Genomic DNA, 17,877 nt, shown 5'->3' with positions numbered 1-17,877 from the left:
ATGCTGACATTGGCACCTCTAACATCAAAGAGGCGTGGAAAGTAAACTGAGCAGGCGTGTGATTGAGCTCACACGGAAGCAAAGTAATAAACGGCGTCTGGGTGGGTCCATAACGAACATAACAAATAAAAGGTAAGGTAATTTATTACCAATGAATATTAGGTGACAGTTTAATTTCTAATCTTTGTTTGTTATTGCTGTTAAGATATTGTTGTATTTTGGGATACTGGGTCTTGCGTTGCGAACAACACGCAGGCTCTTTCAAGGAAGGGCTGGTGAACAATAGACTGCGATCAAACTCACACATGGATATGGCGCAATATCGATTTATTTGAAACAATATTTAGCTATTGATTGATACACGTGTAAATTACCATAATTAATTTGACTCAAGAAAACTACGTTTGTTCTGGTGGTTGTTGATTAGATTATTTGTGTTTGAGAGTTTATGCGCTTTAGAGCATCGTAACAGCTTTGTGTTTACGCAGCTTGACCTAATTTTACACAATATGGATAGGTGGAAAAAGCATTAATGGGGCACTAAATAGGTGAATCCTTAGCACTGAAAGCTCAGGTAAACTGAGTCGGCATAGCAAATAGCAGATGCTTGCCAACTGAACATTCGTTTCACAGTGCTAAACTGTTGGACTCTTGTTATAAATATAGCTACCTCCTCCATTTTACGTGTTGATACAACACATGTGTCATGAAGCTATGCGGTATACTATTCCGTATGCATGGAGTAGGTACCTGGCACATATGCCATCTCATTAACTAGTATCTGGGCAACATTTGACCAGTAGTGGGTTTGATAAGTAAATGTATTCATTGGGCAGGCATTATACATGAACTGTAATTAGTAATAGTTAACTCCATCCCTGCCTGGGTCTCTTACTCTAACCCAGCTCCTTTTCCCTTCACAGCTCAGAACCATGTCAGGGTTTTTGGACAGCATCCGGTGCGGAGAATGCGAGTGCAATGTGGACTGGGGAGAGAGGAGAAACACCATTGCATCTATAGCTGCTGGAGTCCTGGTATGTTTTACTTTACTATCACATTTGACAACTGTACATCACTGTGAAGTGAGAAAGAAGGCGTATTCCTAAATCCTAATCCATATTCCTGCAGTTTTTCACTGGTTGGTGGATAATCATTGATGCAGCTGTGAACTATCCAGATGAGGCAACTTTCCATCATGCCTATCACGCCTGTGGTGTCATCGCTACTGTGGCCTTTCTCATGTAAGTCATGCTGTATTGTGAATGTGTCCCAACGGGGTTGTGGTCAGTCTCATTTTCATTAAGGAATTCATTCTGTTGAAATTCTCCTTGAAAATAAATTGAGCTCTTTCAACTTTTGTCTTTGGTACTTCTCTAGGATCAATGCTGTCTCGAATGGCCAAGTGAGAGGGGACAGCTACAGTGAAGGTTGCATTGGACAGACCGGTATGTGTATGACAGGATTATTCCATTCTAACTCCATTCCTTTTCCTAACTGCGTACCATTCCTTGAATTTAAGATTCAACCCTAAATGCAGAATGATGTAGATAAATCGAGCAGCTCAGAGCTGAACTTGTGTTCAGTTGCTGAATGCAGGCCTCACTCTGGACAATTCTTTGTTTTATTGAAAGAGTATGACCGGATGAGCTATTTTTGACAAAAATAGCATCAGTTTTGAGTCAGGAAATGTGTACTTTTCCACCTAAAATATGAGCAATTCTTGTATGTAGCCGACTGCCACAGCAATGGAGATGGGTAATAATAACTGCCTATGAGCACCCTATGAGGTTAGACCCTGCTGCGTAGAAGCTTCACGATATGCCCTTATATGGAGCTTGATGTCACGGATAAAACATTTTGGGGGGTGAGAAGTAGCTAAGAAGAAGGTACCAAATGTCACTGTTTTCTGATAAAAGATGCAGAGGATGGTTAGCAGAAATGTAAAATAGTAAATAAGATGTAAATACTCCTGCAGCCCACATTGCACCGCTGCGTGTGTAGCAAGCACTTCAGCGACGATGCATATGAATGGGATATGCAATCTGAAATGATGGGGACAATAAACTGAAGGATACTGAAAGATACAGCTGTGGCTATATTTCCATGGGCTGGATCTGGTGCAGTGGCAAAAAAACAAAGGCACGTTTGAGAAGAGAAAGCGACAAAGCAAGCGTGCAGAGTTATGTAGCCTAGCCTGGTTTGACGTTTGAGGGTTATTACCATTGCATCATCATGTAGGCATACTTTTGTATATATAGTGTATGCGGACACCCAGCCATTCAATCTCCATAGGAAACATTGGCAGTAGAATGGCCTTAATGAAGAGCTCAGTGACTTTCAATGTGGCACCGTCATAGGATGCCAACTTTCCAACAAGTCAGTTCTTCAAATTTCTGCCCTACTAGAGCTGCCTGGTCAACTTTAAGTGCTGTTATTGGAAAGTGGAAAAGTCTAGCAGCAACAGTGGTAGGCCACACAAGCTCACAGAACAGGGGCTGCGTAGCGTGTAAAAATGGTCTTTCCTCTGTTGCAATGGTCACTACGGAGTTCCAAACTGCCTCTAGCAGCAACTTCAACTGTTTGTCAGGAGCTTCACAAAATAGGTTTTCATGATGGAATAGCGGCACACAAGCCTGAGATCACCATAAGCAATGCCAATTGTCGGCTGGAGTGGTGTAAAGCTCGCTGCCATTGAACTCTGGAGCAGTGGAAACACATTTTCTGGAGTGATGAATCACGCTTCAACATCTGGCAGTCCGATGGACAAATCTGGATTTGGCGGATGCCAGGAGAACGCTACCTGCCCCAAAGCATAGTGCCAACTGTAAAGTTTTGTGTAGGAGGAATAATGGTGTGGGTCTGTTTTTCATGATTCGGGCTAGGCCCCTTAGTTCCAGTGAGGGAGAAGGGAAATCTTGAAGCTACAGCATACAATGACATTCTAGACGATTCTGTTCTTCCAACTTTGTTGCAATAGTTTCAGCATGCCAATATCCCCGTGCACAAAGCAAGGTCCATACAGAAATGGTTTGTTGAGATCGGTGTGGAAGAACTTGATTGGTCTGCACAGAGCCCTGACCTCAACCCAATCGAACACCTTTGGGATGAATTTGAAGGGGACTGCTAGCCCAACCTAATCGCCCAACATCAGTGCCCGACCTCACTAATGCTCTTGTGCCTGATTGGAAGCAAGTCCCCGCAGCAATGTTACAACATCCAGTGGAAAGCCTTCCCAGAAGAGTGGAGGCTGTTAAAGCAGCAAAGGGGGACCAACTCCATATTAATGCCCATGATTTTGGATTGAGATGTTTGACGAGCTGGCGTCCACATACTTTAGTCATGTAGTGTAGGCTTATGTGCTCTCCACATTTTGCATATGTATTTTGTATTTTTGACAGGGGGGGGGGGTTGAGAGACAAGAGACATTATGTCACCTTGCATTGCAGAATAGAATATCCCCAAAACATTGTGATAAATGAATATAGACTATATAGTGTTTTGGGTTAATGTGAAAACATATACCCACTACCTAACGGTCTCCGTCATGGAGGTTTATGAAAAGCAATCATTCAATAAGGTAAAGTAGCTACTAACTCGTTAGATAACTGTCCATTTGGCCAAGCTGGAACAGAGGTGCGTCTCCAATTTTTTTTTTTAGAGTACGGAAAATAGTTCCCAGTACACCAGAATTTGTGGGCAGCAAAATATGTGTATGTGACCAATAACATTTTATTTGATTCATAATGTAAATTAACTGATCATTATGTGCCTCCATTTCTGTAAGAATTGTAGTCAAATTTTCTGGTAACAGTCCTCATCCGTGGCATTTGAGAGTAATTGCCACAACTGCAACACCAGTCTGTGTTGATCCTGGGGATGGGTTGGGGCTGTAGTCCAGCTACTGCTAGAGCAGTGGCAGCCATCTGAAGCTCAATTTGCCTCAATTCTTTGTCTGAATACTCTGGCTCAAATAAATACGGTTCAACAACACCATCGGCACCCCTACAGTAGTTTTCATCGTTCATGAGTATTTTGTCATCAGACATACAGTATATTTATAGGTTATTGATTCCTTTGTATAACTAATGTGTAACAATGTGCATCTGTGAATAAGGGCATAACGTGCAGTTTCTACGTAGTAGGTATTTCCCAGAGCGCGCACATGCACAGTTGTTACCCATCGCCGCTACATAAAATAATATAAAATATTTGCAAATGTTTTAGATGGAAAGGTACACATTAACACAACCGGTAGTACTTTTGACAAAAAGCTCATTCGACCGTACGCTTTCAATAAAACAAATAATTTGTCCACAATTCGCGGATTTCTGAATCATGAATTCACTGGCTACGGCGCAGAGCTAGGCCTGCATCCAGTGATGTCATATGGCCCATTTTTGCAGTTTTCATTACAGCACTAGGGGGAGAGGGCAAACTCCACGGAACTAGTTTAAATGTATGGAATCACTTGGGAGTTTCTGGATTTTGGGTAAACTTCTCCTTTTAATTAGATTTTGGGGGCCCAGAAGCTGTGACTTTTTGCTCTTACAATACACACACTTACAGAGAGAGAGATTGGGGTGGCAGGTAGCCTAGTGGTTAGAGTGTTGTACTAGTAACCGAAAGGTTGCAAGATCGAATCCCTGTGCAGACAAGGTAAAAATCTGTCGTTCTGCCACTGAACAAGAGAGTTAACCCACTGTTCCTAGGCCGTCATTGAAAATAAGAATTTGTTCTTAACTGACTTGCCTAGTTAAATAAAGGTCAAATAATATATACACACCCACATACAGTTGAAATGGCAGCAGTTTTACGGGCACCCAACCAATTGTGCTATTATGTTTTTTTGTTGTTATTTATAACTTATTTTGTATATAATGTTTCTGCAACCGCATTTTATGGCAAAAAAAGAGCTTCTATATATCAGGACAGCGATCACTCACCTCGGGTTAGACAAAGATTTTTTCTTCAACAAACAAGACACACGACATCCTCCAAACACCCGGCAGGGCCAACATCCACGTTATTTGCAAGAGGAAGCGGCGCAGGTACTAGAGTACAAAGAGCCCGATGCTTGGTCAGTACCTGAAAAAGGCGAGTGGGAAAGCTGCCCTTACGTCAATACTACCCGCCAACGTGCAATCATTGGACAATAAACTAGACGAGGTACAATCACGAATATCCTACCAACGGGACATCAAAAACTGTTTCACAGAATCGTGGCTGAATAACGACATGGATATTCAGCTAGCGGGACACGCTGCACCGGCAGGATAGAACAGCACACTCCCCCCCCCCCCCCCCCCCCGTAAGACGAGGGGGGCGGTCTGTGCATATTTGTAAACAACAGCTGGTGCACAAAATCAAAGGAAGTCTCTAGATTTTGCTCGCCTGAAGTAGTGTATATTGTGATAAATTGCAGGCCACACTACTTGCCTAGAGAGTTTTTTCAGCTATCCTTTTCATGACTGTTTTATTTACTACCACAGACAGATGCTGGCACTACACCGCACTCAGTCAGCTGTATAAGGAAATAAGCAAACAGGAAACCACTCACCCAGAGGTGGCGCTCCTAGTGGCCGGAGACTTTAATGCAGGAAATTTAAATCAGTTCTACCAAATTTCCATCAACAAATTCTAGATCACCTGTACTCCACACACAGACATGCGTACAAAGCTCTCCCTCGCCCTCCATTTGGTAAATCCGACCACAACTCTATCCTCCTGATTCTTGCTTACAAGCGAAAATTAAAGCAGGAAGCACCAGTGACTTGGTCTATAAAAAAGTGGTCAGATGAAGCAGATGCTAAACTCCAGGACTGTTTTGCTATCACAGACTGCAACATGTTCCGGGATCCTTCCGATGGCATTGAGGAGTACACCACATCAGTCACTGGCTTTATCAATGAGTGCATTGAGGACGTCGTCCCCACAGTGACTGTACGTACATACCCCAACCAGAAGCCATGGATTACAGGCACCATTCGCACTGAGCTAAAGGGTAGAGCTGCCGCTTTCAAGGTGCGGGACTCTAACCCGCGACGAACCATCAAACAGGCAAAGCGTCAATAAAGGGCTAAGATTGATTTATATTACACCGGCTCCGACGCTTGTCAGATGTGGCAGGGCTTGCAAACTATTAGACTACAAAGGGAAGCACAGCCGCGAGCTGCCCAGTAACACGAGCATACCAGACAAGCTAAATCACTTCTATGCTCACTTCGAGACAAGCAACACTGAGGCATGCATGAGAGCATCAGCTGTTCCAGGCGACTGTGTGATCATGCTCTCCGTAGCCGATGTGAGTAAGACCTTTAAACAGGTTAACATGCACAAGGCTGCGGGGCCAGACGCATTACCAGGACATGTGCTCCGGGCATGTGCTGACCAACTGGCAAGTGTCTTCATTAACATTTTCAATCAGTCCCTGATTGAGTCTGTAATACCAACATGTTTCAAGCAGACCACCATAGTCCCTGTGCCCAAGAACGCAAAGGCAACCTGCCTAAATGACTACAGACCCGTAGCACTCACGTCTGTAGCCATGAAATGCTTTGAAAGGCTGGTCATGGCTCACATCAACGCCATTATTCCAGAAACCCTAGACCCACTCCAATTTGCATACCACCCAAACAGATCCACAGATGATGCAATCTCTATTGCACTCCACACTGCCCTTTCCCACCTGGACAAAAGGAACACTTACGTGAGAATGCTATTCATTGACTACAGCTCAGCGTTCAACACCATAGTACCCTCAAAGCTCATCAATAAGCTAAGGATGCTGGAACTAAATACCTCCCTCTGCATCTGGATCCTGGACTTCCTGACGGGCCGCCCCCAGGTGGTGAGGGTAGGTAGCAACTCATCTGCCACGCTGATCCTCAACACTGGAGCTCCCCAGGGGTGCGTGCTCAGTCCCCTCCTGTACTCCCTGTTCACCCACGACTGCATGGCCAGGCACGACTCCAACACCATCATTAAGTTTGCAGACGACACAACAGTAGTAGGCCTGATCAACAACAACGACGAGACAGCCTATAGGGAGGAGGTCAGAGACCTGGCCGGGTGGTGCCAGAATAACAACCTATCCCTCAGCGTAACCAAGACTAAGGAGATGATTGTGGACTACAGGAAAAGGAGGACCGAGCACGACCCCATTCTCATTGACGGGGTGTAGTGGAGCAGGTTGAGAGCTTTGAATTCCTTGGTGTCCACATCAACAACAAATTAGAATGGTCCAAACACACCAAGACAGTTGTGAAGAGGGCACGACAAAGCCTATTGACCCTCAGGAAACTAAATAGATTTGTCATGAGTCCTGAGATCCTCAAAAGGTTCTACAGCTGCAACATCGAGAGCATCCTAACTGGTTGCATCTCTGCCTGGTACGGCAACTACTCAGCCTCTGACCGCAAGGCACTACAGAGGGTAGTGTGTACGGCCCAGTACATCACTGGGGTAAAGCTGCCTACCATCCAGGACCTCTACACCAGGCAGTGTCAGAGGAAGGCCCAAAAAATGGTTAAAGACCCCATCCACCCCAGTCATAGATTGTTCTCTCTACTACCGCATGGCAAATGGTACCGGAGTGCCAAGTGTAGGACAAAAAGGCTTCTCAACAGTTTTTACCCCCCAAGCCATAAGACTCCAGAACAGGTAATCAAATGGTTACCCGGACTATTTGCATTGTGTTCCCCAAACCCTCTTTTTACACTGCTGCTACTCTCTGTTTATCATATATGCATAGTCACTTTAACTATACATTCATGTACATACTACCTCAATTGGGCCGACCAACCAGAGCCCGGTTAGCCACTGTGCGGGAGCAATCTGCATTGTGTCCCACCCACAACCTGCCAACCCCTCTTTTACGCTACTGCTACTCTCTGTTCATCATATATGCATAGTGACTTTAACCATATCTACACTATTGGTTAGAGCCTGTAAGTAAGCATTTCACTGTAAGGTGAACTACACCTGTTGTATTCAGCGTATGTTACAAATAAACTTTGATTTGAAATAAAAGATGGAGCTTCAGACCCTAATGAGTCCCTTCCACCTCATTGTATCACTGATTGCAGGAGCTCGTGTGTGGCTCTTCATTGGCTTCATGCTGGCGTTTGGATCTCTTATTGCTTCCATGTGGATCCTGTTCGGAGGCTTCGTAGTGCCTAGTAAGTCCAGCATTCCCACTCAGCATGTGATTATGGTTATGTACCCCAAACTAATAGCTCATGGACATTGAGCGGTCACTGTGCAAAATATTGTAAAGAATGATAGTAAAGTTTTTTTCAAATCTGTTCACAGAGAAACCTGTTGTGTATCCTGGTATTGCAGTTTTCTTTCAAAATGCATTCATTTTCTTTGGGTAAGTATTCTTCAATTTTCTTCATGTTTTACCTTAATTAAATGTCATTTTCTGTTAAGTTATATGTACTATAGGTATTCTCAGATATTCCCTTGGAATGTGTTTATGGCCTAGTAGTGAATACATCACTTAAATGTATTATAGTCTAAAATGAACTATAATACCTTTAACTAGAACTACATTACAATACATTGTCTATGCTAGTTATTTTCTCTAAATAGACACCCAGTCTTTTCTTGCAGGGGCTTGGTGTTTAAATTTGGACGCACTGAAGACTTGTGGCAATAATGATCTGTTCTCTTTTTCTGAGACCGTCTACGCTTTGTTCAATCAAAACACCTACTTTCCGTTTTTCAAGTGATACCAAATATTAATTTTGTATGATAACCTTTTTTTTAGCTTTTAGATTAACGTGTTTAATTTATTAGTAAATTGGTTGTTGTACAAATGTACTTTTTACAATTTATCGTCTCTTAATGAATTGTTATTTTCTTTTCACTCAAAGTATGGAGCTATTCTGTTACAATTTACCATCTTACATTATTTATAATGGAGACCTTAAACGGATTATTTACATTACCCATTTGTGCACTCATATTTTGCTCCATTTGATGAGGAAATGTTCATTATTAAGTTAAACATCTAAGGGGGAAAAGACAGGACATGTATATATATCTCTGAGTGTTAATGTTGTAAGTGGACTTACATTTACTGAAAATAATTTAACCTTGAATGTGGGCAAACAAAAGTTTTACAATAACTTGTCTAGATGAGGAGGCTCTGAGTAGTTATCCTGAATCATAATTTGAAGGTTCTTAAATCAAGCTGTGGTTTGATTCTTCATGGTTTCAATGCGTCTCTATTCTTTGACTGTAATGCTTATACATTTACAGTACTTGTATAATAACCTAACCATGGTCACTTTTCTGATCCTGAAAAACCACGGCAGCATTAAACACAAAATGTACAACATACACGTACGAGATGACAAGTCTTTATTCGCAGCTCTCACAGGCCAGTTTCTCGCTTCTCTTGGCTAATATTTAAAGTTTGACTAACACAAAATAATCACAATCACATATTCCAGTGCTGTTTTCACATACAACACATTTTGAAAAATGTAATAAGTTGAAGATGCATGGGAATATTGTATGGTTGAAATGATTGGTTCATTGCTCTGACACTCAACACTTGTTCCTTTTTTTCTTTTCCAACCTCTCACCTTTTCCCTGCTTGGTGGGGAAACTGAAAAACAATGATTTAAGTTAGACAGCATAACTTTAGAGGCACAAATGCATGCAGTTGAAGCAACACATTTTTTTAACCTATCAATTGTTTGATACAAACTGAGCCTTTCTGTCATCACTGATTACTTACCTCCCAGAAGGCCTGGTCATCAAAGCATTTCTTGTTCTGGGTTGGCCTCCAGAAATTACATTTCAGAAGAAAACCTGAGCAGGATGAACATGTTTGTGGTTACAACTCCAATCCACCAGTGACTCCAATAACATACGTACAGTACTGTTGAAAGTCACCTGTGATGAGTCCCAGACTCATGCTCAGGCTCAGGGTGATGAGGAGCGTGCAAATGTGGAACACAGCAAATCGGACGGCCCTGAAAGATGCATAACATCATTCACAGGAAACCCCAATCAATTTGAACATGTTCTTATGTATTCACCTTAAATGATTTAAGTAGAGTGATTGTTATAATGTAATGCCTTATCAAATGCGGAGATACATTTTTTTTTTAAATGTCCCCAATGCTCTTCCATTCTCTTCATATCCTGTTAACATAGGTGCTTTTTAATGCTGCGTACGTTGTGAGATCATCAGAGTCAGCGATCTGTAGGAGAAGTTGAACCATCCACCCCAGGATTCCGGGCAGACCATGGACACTAAGGACTCCGCAGGTGTCATGACACTCAAATGCAAACAGCATGAGGGGCTGAAAGATTTTAAAAAAGCAGTAATATGAGATGTGAAAGTGAAAGCCCATGGGCAATTCAGGAATTTGTTTATACGTACCTTAATGTATCGGGATCCCAAGGTTGATATCAGTGCAGCAGCAAATCCAATCGCCATAGCTACCCACGGCAAATGAACGGCTGACATAGCAACCCCAATAGCAACACCACCAGCAAGAGTACATCTCTGAATATGAAACTGAGAGGAGAAAACATCCACACACAATTATTTTTAGTGGATTGGATAGGGCAACTCTATCCCTCAACATGACAAAATTTGTGAAATTGTACTTCTATTCTACTTGATCAATATCCCACTTTAATGGCTACCACTGCCCTTTAACTTCCCACCTACAGGTGGCCCTGGCCATTCAAACATGTTTTCAGGTCATTACCAGGTTGAGTTTCCCTTGGGGACTAGTGAGGACAGAGAAACCAGCAGCTGTGACTGCACTGACTGCCAGGGCCAGGTAGGTGCTGTAGACAGCTCTCAGGCTCCTCCCCCTGTCAAGATGATCCACCTCTACCAGCACAGAGTTAAAACTGGGCCAGAACATCCACAGGAACAGAGTCCCTGGAGAGGAAGAGATTCACGTACCCACCAGAAGATAACACTTGTATTATTGCAAACACAGCATAGTCAAACAACAAACATTATTAGTGGAGCACTAGCATTTCCATGTACCCATTACAGAGAACAGACCGGTCTTGCGGTCAATTTTCTCTTTCTCATGCTGTTGCTCGGATCCCTGTCTATACAGGACCCATGATAACATCAGCCCAAAGAAGGCCCCAAAGATGTGGAGCAGCATGATGGTATTCAGAAACGGCACCTGTGTGTAAACAGACCACCCAATCATCAGTATACAGTCTAAAATTGTCACATTGAATCACATTGTCATCAGATTCATCACTTTATCGGCTTACCTTTAGGAATGTCTGGAGTAGCCAACCATTCAGCACAAATCCAGATATCTCCAACAGGGCAATAAGAAGGAGATGGACAGGATTGGTCTTCCCAAGGACAGCACCTATGGCAATGAGGGAGGAAGCTGTGCACATCTCTGCAACAACCAAGCTGGTCCAAACACAGGAAAAGGGGTTCAATATTTATGATATATGCTTCCAACAGATAACTAAATACAGGTATTAGCTATAATCAAATTGGCAGGTAAAAAATCTGAGATCTAACATTTTGTAATGTTTTCAAATCTCCCATCAAACCTGAAGTTGAGATCCAATTACCCTTTGCCTCAATGCTGAATGAATATGGAGGATGTGCACCATCTAAAAAATAATGAAATAAGAAAATGCCTAACCCATACACCTCAACTTATTTCTCAGTACCTTCTCATATTTATGCAGATCTTTCCTCTGTGATACATAGACTCAACACCGTTCAGGATAACTGCCCACTGGACAGCCATGGCTGCCACTAGGAGGGTAAATCCTGCTCCACTGAAGCTGTACCGCACCAGGAATGTGGCCAGAAAGCCAAAACCCAGAATCACCATCACATGAACATCCTGAAATTCTGTGAGGAAAGAAGGGACACTTAATATGTCACAGATGGGAAATACATTGTTTCACTAGTCGTGTAAGCCTGTAAGAGGATAGAGTTGAATTGTTTTGTGTTGCCCCACACAAATATTGTGTATCACTGAAACTGCACAATGCAGCTAGCTGTTATGTGGGAAAGCTTTGAGAGGCCATATCCACCCCAACAAGTCCAGCTGCAACTCTTGCTGGCCCCACCAGATTAAGCATTTATCACTCGTAACCAGTGTTGGCAGCCCCTGCTCATTTTTCTGTTCTCTCGCTCTCTCTGTCTGTAAACAAACACTGTAGGCTATAGCCTCAAAACAACATGAAAACTATAATTTTGATCTCATGGATGAGCAGTCCTTGTACCCATTGTTTGTCTATTCATTTGAGTGGTTATATATTTCTCCAGTCCCATCACTCAGCTGTAGTGGAGAGATGGCTTTGTTGTTTGAAATGCTGATTACATTTAACTAATATATTCCCAGAGCATGCTTTAGTAAGAAACTTTTGTGTCTCATAATAACAATATTAATCATTATCTTGAAGTATACCTCTGTACACCACCTCTCCAAAAAAGCACATTACAATTGTTCTTTTAACTCACCTAAGTAATAGTTGTTGAATGCATGTTGTTTAGTTTGTACATTTTGTTCAATCTTAACATAAAAAATAAATACTACGATGAATCCCGTCTGTAGGAAAAAGAGCAGAGGCGGCAGACGAAAGCGGAGACTCTGTGCGTGTTGGGGAGCCATCGGCGCTTCTAACCAAAAATTACCAAATGGTTCCAAAACAGAATTGTCTGCGCGCAAACCCTTCTACGCGAAATCGGAATGTCCCATTGGGCAAGGAAGAGCAGCTACTTTACCCTCTGTTTATCTGTTTATGTTTACAAGTCAAAATGTCGACGCAGCTGCAGGTGTTTGGGCAATCGCTATTTTGTATCGATGTGCACGTAGGAGTAGATGCCATTACACATTGGTTCGGTTTTGAAGACATGGTGTTTTCATTTTAGATAAATAATATCAGTTTACTTTAAACCGCATTTGAAAGTGAAAAAAACATGCTAGTAGGCATAATCCCGGGTAGAAAATCGTCTGTAAAAACGTTTCATATATAAACACTATGTAATGTGGCTTTTGTCCTAATTAAGGAGCTAGATAATCAACATAGGCAACATATTTAGCACCCATAGCATGTGTATTGGCCTTTGACTCAAGATATTAACACAACAATCATTTTGATCTGGATTAAATGTTTTGAAAACCCGTGCCCAGGTTGTGCGAATTGCTCCAGGGTGAGTGGTTGCGTCTGAATAATATATCATTTATCCTAAAGTGTGCACTTGTTTACTACTCCCCACAAATCTAGAAGTATAGACCGCTTCCAGTACACGACACACAAACGTCATGCACAGATGGCGCGACTCGCAATAAGAAAGCCATCACCATCTGCACACATTCAACATTATTACAATATTACTTCCAAACAAAGCAACTTTTTTAGGTTCTCATACGCTTACAATGATGTTTTGATTCTTGCTTGAACAGCCGCTGAGATTATATTTGGCTGTGATCTTTGCAAAATAACTATTTTGGATGCAGCAGTTGTTAGCTAGAATGCTAATGCTCATTGACATAGGCTGTAGCAGAAGCTCAGTGGTGTAAAGTACTTAAGTAAAAATACTTTGAAGTACTAGAGTAGTTTTTTGGGGGTATCTGTACTTTACTTTACTATTTATATTTTTGACTTTTTTTGACTTAACTACATTCCTAAAGAAAATAATGTACTTTTTAAGCCATACATTGTCCCTGACACCCAAAAGTACTCGTTACATTTTGAATGCTTAGCAGGACAGGAAAATAGTCCAATTCACACACTTATCAAGAGAACATCCCTAGTCATCTCTATTGCCTCTTATCCAGGGGACTCACTGAGCACAAATGCATTGTTTGTAAATTATGTCTGAAAATTGTATTGTCTGGTTTGCTTAATATAAGGAATTTGACATTTGTATTTTACTTGATGACTTTCACTTTTACTTGAGTCATTTTCTATTAAGGTATCTTTACTTTTACTCAAATGTGACAATTGGGTACTTTTTCCACCACTGCAAAAGCTAGCCAAAGAGACATTTTACTGGTTGAAGTTGAAGTGTGTTAGTATAATACAGTTGATTTGCTATGATGACACAAACATTAAATGAAGCAGGGCATTCAAACAAGCCTTAAAATCCAATTATAATCCAAAAGTAGTGTGAAATACACTCATAAGCAACATGTAAATAGAGTTTTTATTATACTGAACAAAAATATAAGTGCAACATGCAACAATTTCAATGATTTTACAGAGCTACAATTCCTATAATGAAATCAGTCAATTTAAATAAATAAATAAAATTGTGCAGGGGCACAGCCATGGGTGGGCCTGGGAGGACATGAGCCCATCCACTGGGGAGCCAGGCCCAGCCAATGAGAATTCGTTTTTCCCCACAAAGAGGGTTTATTACAGATATAAATAGTCCTCAGTTTCATCAGCTGTCCAGGTGGCTGGTTTCAGGCGATCCTGCAGGTGAAGAAGCCGGATGTGTAGGTGGCTTGGTTACACGAGGTCTGCGGTTAAGAGGCGGGCTGGACATACTGCCAATTTATCTAAAATGACAAACGCAGCTTATGGTAGAGAAATTAACATTAAATTATCTGGCAACAGCTCTGGTGGACATTCCTTCAGTCAGTATGGCAATTGCATGCTCCCTCAAAACTTGAGACATCTGTGGCACTGTGTTGTGTGACAAAACTGCACATTTTAGAGTGGCCTTTTATTGTCCCCAGCACAAGGTGTACCTTTGTAATTCTAATGCTGTTTAATCAGTTCCCAGATTTTTGGGGGTCAAAATCCAAAAGTTATGCTGTATGTACTAATGCAAAAAAACGTTCTGGGCTAATAATGTAAGAAATAACACACAAAAAAACAAAATACTGCAAAGTTGCTTAGGAGCCAGAAACATAGCGGTCATGTCTATCGGCGCCATCTTGTCTCCCAGTTGTCTTGAACGCGCTGAAGATTTCAGAGTCTGAGATCACTGTTCCCAAATGTTTTATATGCAGCACCAGTCATCTTGAAAGCCTACTGCTGTTCATTTGAGAAGGGCTCTCCTCCCTGCTTTTGCCAGTTCACGTAATGGGCCACGGGCCATAGAACGGTGTGCACCGCAGCTACCAGTGTTTTGTGAACAACAGAGTAAGCAACAATAGTGGAATCGGCAGTTCGCTTTAAAAAAAAGAAAACCGATACAATTAGTGGAAACATTCTACAATTGGACTAGATCATGCTAAACAAGGGTGGAATGTTGTTGTATAAATTCAACAAAAGACAATTATTAGTTCATTTGTCCGAAAACGTACAAATATGTTGAAATCACACTGGATGTATCTTCAGAATTGCATTGGGGGCATACTTATATGCAGTGTACAGCCAAACCTATGGATTGTGCACCCATGAAATGGGGTATCAGCCTACTCAGTGACACCCACAAAACACAATTCTCAAGAGTTCAACACATAGCAAAGTTCAATTGGTAGCATTCTGAGTTAGGCGTAGTAATAATGTCAGGTCATCAGAGAGTGAGTAAAAACATTACCTTGTGGAATAATGGACTCCTTTTACAGCAATACAAAATGGAGATCAAGGGTACTATGTACATGTTGCAAAAATACCTTGCTGTGTAATACTAGGCATTCAATAAAGTTGTGATGGATATTGTCCTTGATTATGAATTCTGGCATCGATGCCCTAAATAAATAAATAAAAACAGTCAGATGACGGCAGTTGAAGTGTGAACAAAATATAAACGCAACATGCAATTTTCAGTATCTAGTGTGACCAACATTTGCCTCATGCAGTTTGACACATCTCCTTCGCATCGTGTTTATCAAGCTGTTGATTGTACCCGGTGGAATGTTGTCCCACTAACCTCTTCAATGGCTGTGTGAAGTTGCTGGATATTGGTGGGAAATGGAACATGCTATGGAACACATCGATCCAGAGCTTCCCAAACATACAGATCAAATCCAATTTTATTAGTCACGTGCCGAATACAACAGGTGAAATGCTTACTTATGAGCCCCTAACCAACATTGCAGTTTAAAAAAATACGGATAAGAATAAGAGATAAAAGCAACAAGTAATTAAAGAGCAGCAGTAAAAAAAAGAAAATACAATATATACAGGGGGGTGCCGGTACAGAGTCAATGTGCGGAGTCAATGCAAATAGCCTGGGTAGCCATTTGACTAGATGTTCAGGAGTCTTATGGCTTGGGGTTAGAAGCTGTTTAGAAGCCTCTTGGACCTAGACTTGGCGCTCCGGTACCGCTTGCCATGCGGTAGCAGAGAGAACAGTCTGTGACTATGTGACATGGGGCTGTGCATTATCATTCTGAAACATGAGGTTATGGTGGCGGATGAATGGCACGACAATGGGCCTCAGGATCTCATCACAGTATCTCTGTGCATCCAAATTGCCATCGATAAAATGTAATTGTGTGTTCACTGTCTGTAGCTTATGCCTGCCCATACCATTACCCCATCGCCACAATGGGGCACTCTGATCACAATGTTGACATCAGAAAATCGTTCCCCACACAATGACATATATGTGGTCTCCTGTTGCGAGGTGGCTTATGGTAGAGAACTGAACAATCAATTATCTGGCAACATGCCAATTGCACACTCCCTCAAAACTTGAGACATCTGTGGCATTGTGTTGTGTGACAAAACTGCAGATTTTACAGTGGCCTTTTATTGTCCCCAGCACAAGGTGTACCTTTGTAATGATAATGCTGTTTAATCCACTTCTTGATATGTCACAACTGTCAGATGGATGGATTATCTTGGCAAATGAGAAATGCTCACTAACAGGGATGTAACAAATTTGTGCACAAAATTTGAGAGAAATAAGCTTTTTGTGCGTATGGAATATTTCTGGGATCTTTAATTTCAGCTCATGAAACATTGTGTTTATATTTTTCTTCAGTGTATGTATGTTTGGTTTCCAAACCAGTAATTTCAGGGCAAAGCATTAATACATTTTGTGACAAAGGAATGAGAGATTGTTTTCTGTCAACTCGAACAATGTACAGTGCATTCGGAATGTAATCAGACCCATTGACTTTCTCCACATTTGGTTATGCTACAGCCTTATTCTAAAATAGATTAAATTATTTTCCCCCTCATCAATCTACACACAATACCCCATAATGACAAAAGATAAAATACGTTTTTAGACATTTCTGCAAATGTATTAAAAATACAAAAAAAATGAAATATAACATTTACATACAGTGCCAGTCAAAAGTTTGAACACATCTACTCATTCCAGGGTTTTTCTTTAGTTTGACTATTTTATACATTGTACAATAATAATGAAGACATCAAAACTACGAAATAACACATTTGGAATCACGTAGTAACCAAAAAAGTGTTAAACAAATCAAAATATATTTTGTATTTTAGAATCTTCAAAGTAGCCACCCTTTGCCTTGATGACTGCTTTCCACACTCTTGACATTCTCTCAACCAGCATCATAAGGTACTCACCTGGAATGCATTTCAATTAACAGGTGTGCCTTATTAAAAGTTCATTTGTGGAATTTATTAGCTTCTTAATGCATTTGAGACAATCCGTTTTGTTGTGACAAGGTATTGGTGGTATACAGAAGATTTGGTAAAAGATCAATCTTCTACAGCTGCACCATTGAGAGCATCTTGACTGGTTGCATTACCGCTTGGTATGGCAGTTGCTTGGCACTACAGAGGGTAATGCGTATGGCCCAGTACATCACTGGGGCCAAGTTCTCTGCCACCCAGGACCTCCAGACACCCAGGTCATGGACTGTTCTCTCTGCTACCGCATGGCAAGTGGTAATAATGCACCAAGTCTGGAACAAACAGCACCCTAAATAGCTTCTACCCCCAAAACACAAGACTGCTAATTAG

At 41.5% G+C, this 17,877-nt stretch overlaps 2 protein-coding genes across 3 annotated transcripts; one reads left to right on the top strand and one right to left on the bottom strand.

The window, feature by feature from the left end:
- Positions 1-22: 22 nt before the first annotated feature.
- Positions 23-9,345, top strand: LOC115146299 (transmembrane protein 50A). Its single transcript, XM_029688295.2, has 7 exons — positions 23-132; positions 924-1,034; positions 1,129-1,241; positions 1,378-1,445; positions 8,085-8,177; positions 8,311-8,371; positions 8,614-9,345. The coding sequence occupies exons 2-7, from the start codon at positions 933-935 to the stop codon at positions 8,657-8,659; spliced, it is 483 nt and encodes a 160-aa protein (XP_029544155.1). The 5' UTR covers positions 23-132; positions 924-932; the 3' UTR covers positions 8,660-9,345.
- A 4-nt stretch (positions 9,346-9,349) lies between these two features.
- rhd (Rh blood group, D antigen) lies at positions 9,350-12,815 on the bottom strand. 2 transcript variants are annotated; one of them, XM_029688294.2, is made up of 10 exons: positions 12,488-12,805; positions 11,686-11,872; positions 11,266-11,416; positions 11,024-11,171; positions 10,734-10,912; positions 10,400-10,537; positions 10,192-10,319; positions 9,907-9,986; positions 9,749-9,822; positions 9,350-9,616 (listed from the first exon to the last, which is right to left on the bottom strand). In XM_029688294.2, the coding sequence occupies exons 1-10, from the start codon at positions 12,636-12,638 to the stop codon at positions 9,590-9,592; spliced, it is 1,263 nt and encodes a 420-aa protein (XP_029544154.1). In that variant the 5' UTR covers positions 12,639-12,805; the 3' UTR covers positions 9,350-9,589. The 2 variants fall into 2 exon arrangements, 1 of the variants encoding a protein (XP_029544154.1); XR_010459784.1 differs by lacking the exon at positions 10,192-10,319 and having other exon boundaries at positions 12,488-12,815.
- Positions 12,816-17,877: the final 5,062 nt, after the last annotated feature.

This window comes from Oncorhynchus nerka, linkage group LG18 (assembly GCF_034236695.1).
Source record: "Oncorhynchus nerka isolate Pitt River linkage group LG18, Oner_Uvic_2.0, whole genome shotgun sequence".
NCBI classification, from domain to species: domain Eukaryota; kingdom Metazoa; phylum Chordata; class Actinopteri; order Salmoniformes; family Salmonidae; genus Oncorhynchus; species Oncorhynchus nerka.
The sequence above is the reverse complement of the archived record's forward strand: the minus strand, read 5'-3'. Positions and strand labels throughout refer to the sequence as shown.